The sequence below is a fragment of the Trachinotus anak genome, unplaced genomic scaffold (assembly GCF_046630095.1).
Source record: "Trachinotus anak isolate AG129_WGS33_773 ecotype Australia unplaced genomic scaffold, CSIRO_AGI_Tana_v1 ptg000028l, whole genome shotgun sequence".
In the NCBI taxonomy this organism is placed as follows: domain Eukaryota; kingdom Metazoa; phylum Chordata; class Actinopteri; order Carangiformes; family Carangidae; genus Trachinotus; species Trachinotus anak.
The window spans coordinates 6758979-6771784 of record NW_027273879.1 but is presented as its reverse complement, the minus strand read 5'-3'; the positions used below and the strand labels follow the sequence as shown (position 1 = coordinate 6771784).

General features: G+C 39.9%; 1 protein-coding gene across 19 annotated transcripts in view; it reads right to left on the bottom strand.

Annotated features, from left to right (window-relative positions):
* Nucleotides 1-559: 559 nt before the first annotated feature.
* mapk10 (mitogen-activated protein kinase 10) overlaps nucleotides 560-12806 on the bottom strand; it is a 34865-nt gene continuing 22618 nt past the window's right edge. For 5 of the 19 annotated variants that reach the window (XM_071467086.1, XM_071467081.1, XM_071467088.1 and 2 more), the window contains 6 exons: nucleotides 12423-12605; nucleotides 9978-10102; nucleotides 9127-9153; nucleotides 7918-7981; nucleotides 7540-7617; nucleotides 560-5286 (listed from right to left, as the gene is read on the bottom strand). In XM_071467086.1, the coding sequence (XP_071323187.1) occupies nucleotides 5144-5286; nucleotides 7540-7617; nucleotides 7918-7981; nucleotides 9127-9153; nucleotides 9978-10102; nucleotides 12423-12605 (620 nt within the window). In that variant the 3' untranslated portion in view covers nucleotides 560-5143. Of the gene's footprint in view, nucleotides 5292-7509; nucleotides 7618-7917; nucleotides 7982-9126; nucleotides 9154-9977; nucleotides 10103-12422; nucleotides 12606-12806 lie in introns of all 19 variants that reach the window. The other 14 variants (XM_071467089.1, XM_071467095.1, XM_071467096.1 and 11 more) reach the window with 7 other exon arrangements.

Sequence of the window (12806 nt, the reverse complement as noted above, 5' to 3'; positions counted from 1 at the left end):
GACTACTGGGATGGACTATAACACTATCATGCTTTATGTCATTTTGTATCACAATATCAATATACATTTTCTTGAAAATCAATAGAGAAATTATTATAAGATTTTTTTTAAAAAGGCAGAAAATAATCTATTTTTGGTTAATTCACAGTTTGAAATACTTCAACACCTTCATATAAAAATTCTCTAAAATCTAATATTGCCATAGAGCTCTCCTGCTCTACAACCTACAACAGTTGCTTATATAAAACCAGAAATATGAATAGCTATGGTATAAACTGTACATCTAGCAGTAGATACATTTATATAACCTCATGGTATATATCATCATATTGCTCCTAACTTCAGTATTACATTTAAGAGGCAAGGTTCAGTGCACTTTTTTTCATTCTGCACCACCAGGCTACTACCAGGATATTAGGCAGATTGGACACAAGTGCTCTACTGAGAAGAAGGCAAATAATATGACCACATTGCAAATTTCCCGACGTGTTGGATCAATAAAGTTGATCTCATTTTATCTATAAATCAAACACCCCAGGTAAAAGAAAAGGCTACTCCGTTATCCAAGATCAAAGGTTTTGTTTATTTTCAATCACATACATATACTATTTTTACATACACAGTTCCTTTAAAATGTTGTGTTTACAGTAACAGCTTTCAGTAATTTTTTTTTCTTTTTCTTTTGCATTTGTTTTCACTTTATTTGAAACGCTATAGCCTGAAGCTTTGAGATCAGCGTGAAACAGATACAATTTATTTGTTTACTTTATTTTTTTATTTTTTCAACCTGACAATGTCAAAAGAATGATTCATTAAAACAGCACGGAGTAAAAGAAACAAGAGAGAAGGAATCATAAAAGAACCGAAAGAACAACATCACCTGATTCAGATGAGCTATACAGGGTTTCATCATTGTAGAGTTCCACATTTAAGACCTGCATCACCTGACCCTTGCAGTAGCTTGCCTCCCTGTCTGAGTGCAATAAAGTGTTTATTGCATTGTTGGATTGTTGTTATTTACAATATGACTTGAAAGAAAGAGGTGAGATTTGATAAGCTGGGGATCACAAGTACCGAGCCCAAAGATTTTAATGTTGGCACAACTGAGTACAAGGTGTATCCTAACTTTCACATTGGCAATAATATTGTGGCTGAATGACAAGTCAGTCATTTTCATATTACAGATAAATGGCTAACAGACGTGAGTGTGGCTAATCCTGAATCCACATTGATCATGTTAACTCGCGTGTGACAAGAAATTAGGAACAGGATTGGTAGTTGACACGTTTCTAAATTCTAAGTTAATGTGACTAAACGTAAATACACACATGAACTACTTTCAAACACATGACTGTACTGATCGACATTCTTCAAACTCAAGTCACACAAAAGCCATGATCTTGTACTGAAAGAATGTACCATGAAATGATTCGCTTCCGATGCCAGATCACGTCTTCCAATTAAACCTTACAGACAGTTTGACTTGGATGCTGGTTAATTTAAAATCACTCACTCGCATACACACACACACACACACACACACACACACACACACTGATGAGCAGAGCAGCAATGTTGTGTGTAATTGTGAAACCATTCATTTTCTACATTCAGTGCTGACAACCCAGCTGCTTCTGTGTTAGAATCATCTCTACTTTCAAACAGGACCAAAAGCACCTTTTTATTACAACAGAATTGTCTGGAGGGATGTCTTATAAAAAGATCCACAGTTCACATTCAGAAAAAGAAAGAAAAAAAAAAAGACATTATATGTTTCAGTTTTTGTACTCAGTGTCCAGAATATGTAAAGGTACTAAAGTGTGTGTAAGAGTGTAGTAGTTGGGATGGTTAAAAATGCCCTGCAGAAAAACTGCAACAGTACTGTGGGTATTTGTGGTGTAGGAGCCGACTCAAACATGAGACCCCTTTGTGAGAAATTCATCGTAACATTTTCAAAACACAAGAATAAAAAAAAAAAAAAAAAAAAAAAAAAAAATTCAAAGTTGCACCCTGTTTTGAAAGATTGCCCTGGCCAGACCCTGAACAGAAAGCCAAGCTAGCCGTAGCTTATTCTGGAGACGCCGCCCTCAGTTACCCTCTTCGCTCCGTGAAGGTATTGTAAGTCTGTGTGTGGGTCACTTGTACACAAGCCACAGGCAGAGTGAGTGTTAACAAAGTAGCTGTTTTGAAGTTATGTACATACGGTTTGAGTCATGCGAGAAGAGAACCAGCTGTTACAGAGATACGGCAAAGATGATCAGATGACACGTCAAGAAAGACATACGTGAAATGTCCTCAACAGTGATGTCACCACATCTGTTTTAACATCGTCACCACTGAGAACCATTGTTCTTAACCGGTGAACATATGAGCCATGCAATTTCCATAAGAAGGAAGAAGGAAATACGGTGATATTCACAGAGATTACTGTTAATGGTGTTTTGACACACTTGAAGCAAACACAGATGTTGTTTCATGAAGAGACAGTGTAAGAATCCTTGAGTGTGCCTTTGATTATTGTATATTGTCAGTTTACCTGATTGTCACACTACAAAACAGGTAATCCAGTCTTTAATGCTAACTATGCAGAAAATAGAGAGTGGTCTGTTTGTGTTGTTCATACAAACACAGCTCACAGTTCCCAGAAGGTCTTTCCATCCACCAGAAGAGTTCATTGCACTGAAAATGATTTCTCTGCTTGTAAAGTATGGTTTCATAACCCAGCACTCTGTCAGCGGTTCCCTGTCCATAAACCCACCGTGGAACAACATGAAATATGGCAGTGGGAACCAAAATATCGTAATGATTTCCTGTATTACCTTTAAGCTAATGGTAAATACAGTGTACACAAATAAACCGGTGACAGGTCAACTGCCTGGTTTCCAGTTGGAGCGCATTTTATCTAAAGCTGTAGCAACACCTTAATTCCAATCAACCATTGCATATTGCAGCTCAAAGTATAGTGAAAATATGGGATAGATATTGGACGGAAAAGGTTCCTGGTGCAATATCGTATATAGGTGAGGATACTGTCTCCTCTGATTCAGCCAACCATACTGTACACCTTCCTTTCGTTTTTTAATTAAAAAAACAATGGATTTTCACAATCAAAGGTGAGATGTAACTTAGTACGCTGTAACTGGACAGTGTGAATGAGACAAAGAGTGCACTACAGCTGCCAAGCCTTTGCAAAGTTCAGTGCAAACAATGCGTGTTCAGTGTTTGTGTATGTGTTAGTGTCCCAGTTTGAGGAAAATCTAGTCACCCTGTTTTATGGAGACTGATTAAGAGGAGGAAATGAAAAGTAAAATGAAATCAAAATGTAAAATGGCAGAAAACCTTCTATCGTCTTAAGCCATGAAATCTGAGGAAAAACAAATCACTGGCTAAGTTAAAGCGGCAACATCTGGCAGGAGTGTTTTGCTTCGTTTCCACCAGAGATTCGGTGGTTTGGGAACTAAGGTAGTTTTAAGGCAGAAAAAGAAGAAGCAGAGAAAAAAAAAAAAACCCACCAAAAACAATAAGATTTCTTCACCTGCAGTGCATCATTCCAAAAGGCACTTGCCATATTCAGGTTCCATCTATCAAAATAAATAAATCAATAAATAAATCTTGCAGCTACGAAATAAAACATAACTGATAGGTGGCCTCTGTCTAGTTCCCTTTTGATTCGTTTCATAACAAAAACACAGCACGTGTTTTTATGTGGCGTGACGTGAGATGACGTGCGTGAATTTACTTCAGCAGAAAACAGGTCATTGCTACGAGGTTAACACTCATCAACCGCCCTTTAACTGCAGACTGTATACTTGTATCTCCGTCTGAAAGTGTTCTATGTGTCAGAGAGTCAAATAAATAAGAATAGTCTCCTTGCGGATACACCACAGTGAAATAGACCAACCTCCTGTGCCTATGAGGGGTTAACGGTACACAATGACATGCAGGAGTGGTGGAGGGACCAATCACACACTGCCAGGGGAAATAAAAGGGACATTACAAACAAATCGGACTCCTTAAATGTGATCACGCGAAGTCTGAGCACAATCAAAATAATTCATTTCTGAGTGTAATGGCCCTTTGAGTCCCAAACCCAGCCCTGACATTTACTAATGTCTTAATGGCTTGCCTGTGGTTCACAAACACACACACACACACACACACACACACACTCACGCGTCCTATCCTGTGACCAGACCCCCTCCATGTCTGGAGTTGAGTTAGTTTACATCATATATATAAACAAAAGTCTCTATACAGACTCATTTTAGCATACAGTTGAGATTAGCATTGTTTTAAATCTAACCATGCAGGACTACAGCAATAGGCAGGGGCAACTGAGGTGGAAAGCGGTGATGTGGCAAGGTGCGCTAGTCAGAAAAAAAAAAACCCAAAAAAACTCCCAGTGTACTGGCCGTCAGTCCCGCTCTGTGTGCCCTTCAGCTGTACAGAATTACATTATTTACAAGTGTCGCAGGGAGCACCGCTCGGGGTGAGAGAGACTACACATCCCTGCAGAAGAACCACATAAAAACACGCAAATCAGGCAACCTTACATTGGGGATCGTGTTGGGTGGGGCTGGGGTGATGGGTGTGTCTAGGACAAAGCCTTGAGGTTAAACTACAGCAGTGTCATTACATAGGGGCAGGATAGAAGGGGGGAGAAGGAGAATGACGTTTGTATTGTACAGTAGTGATGAGCAAAAACGGCAGCCCACCTTGCCACAGTGATTGGAGCGTAAGTAATTTGTAAGGAATTGGGAGACCAGCAGCCAGCCAATATGCACTTTGCAGGAGATGCAAGTCTAAGCATTTGGTCATCTTGTTTGGATGCCATATACAAGATATTTGGGGTAATATAAGCAAAGCAACTAGAGAATCAATAACATATATCTCAGCTCATTTACTTCAGTTTAAATACCACTGCTGTTTTTGAATGACAATGCACAGGCTTTAGATTTCATCATTTCAGATTCTGTGTTTCCATAACTCATGTTTTTGCTCTTAATATATTAATTTTGATCTTTTTTTTTTTTTTCCTTTTTTCTTTTTTTTTCCTTTCTTTTTTTTTTGTATTTGCAGTTGGTCGTTTCGGTCGGGTTCTTCACCTTCGGAAGAACATGGGGTTGCGCAGGCAGGCGGCTAGTCACCTGCAACACCCCAGGGGTCCTGCAGAGGTCTCCAGGCTGCTGTCAGTGTCTGAGGCCAGGGTCTGGTCGGTGGACATGGAGGAGATGTCGTTGATAGAGGAGGAGGGAGGGAGACTCTCGCTGCTGTTCACGGCTGCACCTGTGCTAAGGGAATCAACAGCAGCAGGGGGTTACAACGTAAAAAGAGTCCCGTTCAAGAAATACAGCCAGAAGAGTCAAGTTAACAAGTGCACACAGAGGGTATAGTGAGACACGTCGAATCTATAGCTGAAAGACATCAACAACAGCTGTGGGACACCACAATCACAGTGTGTCTATATGAGTCAAAGGTAGTTAAGGTTTGGCCCCGATGGGTTCCGCAGGAAAGATCATCAAAGAGTGTGTCGGTATGACAGTATTTATGATTTATGCAATATAGAATGGTCTGCTACGGTCAGACATAGTGGAAAGCAACTTCCGATAACAATCCAATTTTTCTATATTGATCTTGTTCCAAAGTCAAAGGCGGAAGCAGCCAGCAACTTTTTGAGATTTCATTTAAGAGCTATTAATTCAGTCTGCGAGCTGTGAACGAGCAGATGAGGCTGTTAATCTCCACTTCCATGAAGAGGGGTCAGAAGGTGTAGAGGAGCCACAGCATTTGGTCAGCACTTTGATTAAATCCTCAGTGAGTGAGCTCTGCTGTCTGCGATAACTTTATGAACAAATCAATAGAAAAACAGACAGTCTGCGTTCGCCACAGGAGTTGAAAGAGTAAAATCTGATTTAAAAGGATAAGGATGTGGAAAATAAGGGTGCTGCCAACATGAGGACATTGCTGCAACAACCACTTCTGCTTCCAAGCATACCAGCAGTCCCGTAATTTGTGCAGAGGGCATGTACAGTGAGGCAACTCATGAATCTGCTGTTTGCGTGTCTGTTCTCTGTGGGAGGTAATTGCTTAATGGAGGCTGGTGGGCACTTCAGCTGACCCAAAATAAAGCGGAGAACAAATCAGGATTAATGGCTGGCATCAATTCCAGCAGCCGCCGCACTTGTAAGTTTAGTTACAGTAAATACATCAGAAATATCTGTAAAAGATGCAGGAGAATAATTCCATATCTTGAAAAAGGACCTCAGCATAAACCACTCTGATAGTTATAAAGAGATGATCATTACAGCTTTAAATCCCAAAATTAATTAAAACTAATCCTGGGAGAAACTCTGGCACAAGCTAAGATGTGGGGGTTATAACTCTCGTTGTGTGTAGTAATAATAGACGGCCATTAAATCTGCAACACCCAGCACATGGACATGGCAACCCCACAGAGCTCCAGGACCTGTCTGGTTCTGGCTGAGGCATGGCGTGTGCTCTCAGCTCAGCTCTTCTGTTCCCCTGCTGCAGTAAAACACTGCCGTCTGCAGCTGCTGCACTGCACTGCACTGCACTGCGTCGGCTGCACTCAGCATCAGACACCAGGCCAGCACATCAGCTTAATTACAGCTGGACGGGAGGCAGAAGAAAGATGGAGGTGGTGAATTTGTAAGGGACAGAGTGATAGAGACACAGCTGTTGCAATGTGCATGAAATTTTATATAATGGATTTGTTTGCAGACATGCAAAATTCAACACATGTTGGAATTATATATGTAATTGTCCATTAATACTTATTGTTTTTGGGTCAGCTGGGTAGAAACCTTCTACAAGAAGAGGATTTCTACACGGTAGCTTGTCCATAAGGAGAGACCATGTTCAGACTTCATTATCGTTCAGATGCACGTTCCTCTTTCCTCACTTACACATCCAGCAGTTACCTCTCCCGGTCAGCAGATGCTGCTGTCTCTGCAGCTCAGTTTGCTTGTCTAATCTTCAAAATGGATCTGTTTGGTCTGTGTTTTAATGGAGGATGTCTGTCGCTTTGACTTAGCAATGAGCTATTTTCCACACGTCTCTGGTCACAGTGGAGTCTGGGTGGCATGGTCAACATGACTCCATCCTGCCTCTCTGTGGCAAACTATGAGAACAGCACCTGATTTGCTTGGAGGTCAATAAGAAAATGTCAGACTCGATTTCCTGTGATGGATCCCAAAGGACCCAAACCTTAAGTCATGACATGTTCATACATATACACATACACAATCATAAAAGTACACACACCATCTGCTATTAAATATTCTGCGCTAAAATCCAATATTAGCAGTTATTACAGTAATTAGCTGTCCGACAATGTCTTTTGACAAATATACTTTGCACACAATGACACCACCAAACTGAACGACATTTAACTTGAGATGCAAGAGACGGAGACACATGGTCAACAGCACAATGGGTTTCTCTAATTACAAGGGGTAACTCCAGTAAGGTTATAGTAAATTCACTTACAGAGCGATTAGGGTTATGCACTGAGAGTACCTGAAGGTGAAGGCTGTCCCTTCACAACGCCATTCTTCGTTCTCTCCTCAAAGTTCATCACCTCTTTGTAGATTAGTTCTACCAAGGAGTAAAGTTAGGAAAGAGAGTCGTTCAAACGTATTAAGAGGTAAAAATAAAAAAACAGGAAGTCTATAACAGGAAAAATAAAAGAAGACAGTATTCTATCCTTCATAACTTTAAGCATAAGTTACATTGACCATGTAGTGGCTGTGTTTAAGGGCAATGTTGTACTACAATAGAAGAATAAATAAATACATATTATCTTAAAAAAGTTAGTTTTTTCTGATACACTCTAGAAACATCCATTACACTTCAAATCCAATTTTACAATTTTTGGTTTGGGTTCATGATTCTCACCTTTCCATTCATCAATGGAGTGTTCTCTTTCATCCAGCTGCTTGTCATAGATCTGAGGTGGAGGCTGAAGGGGAGAGAGAGAAAGCACACTCCATTTTAGTAACAGTTTAACTTACGGTCCAGTCAACCAGATTCATCTTACATCACTGGAAACCTCCAGTTGGAAAATCCATTCACTCAGATACAACTTTTTACATGTTTACGTAATGATGCGTCAAATCTAGCTGTATGAACATGGTAAGAAATTAATAAAAATAAAAAATGTGGATGGAAAAAAATAGTTGAACATGAGAAACACATCTGACTATCAACATAATTTCACACTTTAACATGTACTATATGAGTGCAAAAAACATGCAGAGGTAGAAAGTGGGCACATGAAAATAAATATAAATGAAGGAAAATAAATAGTTAATACTTTATTTTCCCACAATCACATACAATGGTGATTGGTATACATAATTTAAATGGTAATACATTGTTTGTCCTCAACACATGTAATACATCACAATGTTTTAGACCTTTGCAATCAGGATTAAACAGCTGACAGAGACAGTGAGATAAGAACAACTCTGGTGAGTCATCCAGCTAAAGTGCCTATACCCTTCTCCCAGAGGGCTGTCATTTTGTCTAACAGGACACGAATATGCTGCCTGGCATCCAGTCAGCCCCTCTTATCACTCATTCATAGTGATCCTGCCCCAGACCCTGACAATATAACCCTCCTCTCTTTGTCACTGTAGGTGACAGGACCATCCATAAAAGTCGCTGATATGACCTTGGAGGGATGTGTACGGGTCAGCATTCAGTAGCCAGAGCGGGACAGTGAAGTGAGAGGTTTTCTTCAAACAGGGATTTATCAAATGAATTTTGTAGTCAAGGAGTTATCACTTCCTAAACATTCATATGCAGCCTTGTAGATTTGTCACAGACACATGCAGAACAACAGCTGCACCCCTTTGACCTGCAACTATACAGTGAGGCGTCTTCATTCCTTGATGACATTTTGATATGGGGACTTGTACATATTGTCCTATCCTCTGTAATGTATAAATATATGATATCATGAAAGTTTTTATTATGATTTATAATTAAAACAGTGCTGAACCAAGTGTGTCTTTTTCCTTAGCCTTTGCAAACGAAAGATCCGGAAAGTTTTCTTTTCTTTTCTTCTTTTTTTTTTTTTGATGTAGGGCGGTTGTTATTTACCATGGATAACTGGATGAGATCTCTGGCCTTCATCAGCATGAGATGACATTAGAGAAGGGGAAAACAGCAGAAAATGTGTGTTGAAATGCCATTCACAGCCATATTATACATACCACATCAACTCTAACAACAAAATCATCATTGCAACCATCACCAGTATGAACAACTAGACAACTCAGACAAGTGCACAGTCATAAAATCTCCCAAAAATGGTTCATAACTACAATGGAGGTGTATGTGAAATACTACTATTAACCAGCAGGCTAATTCACAGAGCAAAACAGTAAAGCTGAAATACATCAGCGGGTCATGCACTCATTAGTGTATTGCTGCAAGTAGAAGTGGCATCTGTGGAATTTCATCGAGCTGCAGATGGCTTTTTCCCAATCTCACTGTCACCTCATACTAATGAGGCACTGATGAAGAAATTAGACTTCACCAAATAAACCAGAAACACCACCACTCTTACATTACAAAACAGGACAATGCACTGAGTCACTCTTTTTATACTGTAGCAGCAAAAACTCTGGGTTATTTTTGCTCCATCTACAGAACTCAGATATAAAGAATAAAATCATAAGTGAGAGAAAAATGAAAATGAGATGTGAACCCAAAATTTTAAACACAGTCGCTAATGCACTGATCTAGCAATTTTCACTGATACAGAACATACTGTAGTTTAAAATTGAATATTTGTGTTGTAAATCACTATAATGGAGATAAAATGAGGAGAGTTATCATCATTATCTTCTGTACCACTACCAAGTGAGAATCACTAAACAGTGCTGACCAATCAAAGACAGAGGGAGAGGACTGTAATCAATACACAGCTCTGCCAAAGGCCTACTCACCGCCTCCACCTCAGCTGGATCGTACCACACATTGATGTAGGGGTGCTGTAAGGCCTCGTCCACCGATATCCGCTTAGCGGGGTCGATGATCAACATCTTAGACAGCAGGTCTCTGGCCTGGCTAGCTGTGGTTTGAAAAGAAAAAGAAAAAAAAAAAAGAAGAAAGAAAAACAACATCTGGTTGATTTTATGAGGCAAGAAAATATTCCTCTGTGCCACTAATATGCCAGAGGGGGATTTGAAACATAATAAAGCAGAGAGGGAGGACGAGGGAGAAGAGAGAGATAGAAATGGCAGGGATTAAAGAGAATAATAAACAACAGCAGCTTGTCAAAGGAAACCAGACCTTCACAGCAACACAATCACACGTGGACTGAAGAATTAACAGAGTGAGAGCTTTGGTAAAGAGTATTACGACTTTATTTGTCTATTTGTCATTATGGGTTATATCTATAGTATGTGTGTGCAAATATATACTGCAGAAAGCTGGAACAACTAGTTCCACTGGTAATTAATTGGTTAATCGATCAACAATCAGCAACTACTTTGGTAACTGATTAACCATCTAAGTCATTTTTCAAGTACTTAGAACCGGCTACTCAGCTGTAAGGATTTGCTTGTCTTTGTTTGTGTGTCAGATTTTTTCAGGGTTTAGATTGTTGACTGAAATAAACAAGACATTTGACAACGTTACCTTAGGCTTCTGGAAACTGTGACGGACATTTATTACCTCCACCAAGGAGGTTATGTTTTCACCTGTGTCTGTTTGTTGGTTTCTTCGTTTGTTTGTCAGCAGGATCACGCAAAAAATACTAAACCAGTGTGAATTTCAATTTTTTTTTGTCACTGAAGTTTGGTGTATGTTCTTTGACAGTGGCCTTGGTGGAGGTCTGCACTCTCCCTTCTAGTTCAGTATGGTATGACATTTTATGAACCAAATGATTTATCAAGAAAAATTTCAAATATTAAGTAGTTTTATGTTTTAAGGGCATTAACATGTAGAATGAACTGTCTTTTGTTTTTTGTTTTTTGGCATCTCCACATTTCTCAACAAAATGCCATCAGCATCACCAGTCGCTCAGCTGGTCAGCCTCTATACCCTCAGGCCCTCATGGACTGATATGAAATGGAGAACCCTTGAACCACACACCATCCCTCTCCTACACATGCTGACCTTCACTATAAATAGCTCTACAGCAGCAGAGGACTGAAGAAGCTGAATTGAGATCAGAGAAAGACAGATGAGCCTGGCGCACCTTCTGCATGTTGCCTCAGCATCAACACATCAATAAGAGGAAGATGGTGGATCTGTAAAATGACTCCGCTATCGCTCTCCTTCCTCCTCTCCTCATTCTTTACCTATCTCATTTTCCTTCTCTCGACCCTACAGTGCTGTCTGCCTCTTTCTCCTACGGTTCAAAGTAACCAAAGCCCAAAGATGTCAGACTCCGTTCCTACCTGTCACAGTACAAAACATACAAAACAGCAGCATTTCAACCCGGTCCCACACTCCCCCCACTCTCTCTCTCTCTCTCTCTCTGGGTGCATTTCCTTTAACACTGTCACTTCAGCGGGGAGCTGCCAGAACACAAAAGTGAATGATGAGAATTTAACCAGACAGGAGCTTTGATGTAAGAGTGGAGAGACATAAAAAGCATATTTTGCTATTTTACATTGAAGATAGGTTCCGCTTTTTAAAATACTAGGAAGGAGAGACTGCGCTTCTCGATTGAGACAGAAGAAAGAAATGATGTCTTGGTTAACCTACTGCATGGGAAATAGAAGTCACAGAATATATAAAATATATTTCAGTGAACATATTTCAGTTTAATGTGGAGGCCAAAAGGCAAGATGTAAAATAAAAGTTTTCGAGGTAAAAGTTTTATTTTCTATGTATGAAATAAACTAGACTAAGCGCCTACAGGCTAGGAGCTCTGTGACGTGACAATGCAACACAACTCAGCAATTGACCCTTTTATTATCAAAGTCGCAAGTGCTACATAGCAAAGACTGCGCCAAGACTGGCTGCACACTATGTTGAAACATTGAATTGTCAGACATCATATTTCTAGTATGATTTATACATGGCATCAATGATTTACCTATACCCTCCCAGTGCCCAGTCATGTTTTGTGCAAGTTATAAAAAACTACTATTTGTAAGTTTTCTCTGCCACCAAATGGGGTTTCTTGCAGGGAGGGGGTGGTTGTGATTGACACTGGACAAGAGCTTCGGCCATCGTTGCATTTACGACACAAAATATTATAACACGCCCTCTGAGCCTTCAGTAAGTCGCTATCTGAGTATGTGTGTCTTTCAATACTTCACAGAACTGCAAAGGTTTTTAATTCAGATAATCAGTCAATAAAATGAAGGAATGCAAAGACAGGGTACAATTACATGAGAGTAATACAGAGTTTTAACAGCTTCACTATAGTTTCTCACCTTTGAGTTTGTTGTGCTCAGAGTCAGCAGGGAAAAGGCAGTCAGGGAAGAGCTTGGGAAAGGTGAGGCCCGCGTACTTTGGCCGGTTCTCGACATAGTTCCTCACTGTGGGCTGAAGCTTCTTCATGAACTCTGGCGAGGGCGTACCCAGCTGCTCAATCACCTTGTTCCACTGGTCGATGTCTGATGTGGTGGGTCAGGATTAAGGGAAACATACATGGAGTATGAAACACCCTGTCATCCTATATTTCTGTGACGCACTACCCTCACACAAAGCTATTTTGATTATTAGACAAGTAAAAAAGACAGATATTTTTATTTCCTCATAAAAGGTTCAATTAATCATAATGAAGAGCAAATAAAATAGAGAAAAAGAAAGAAAGA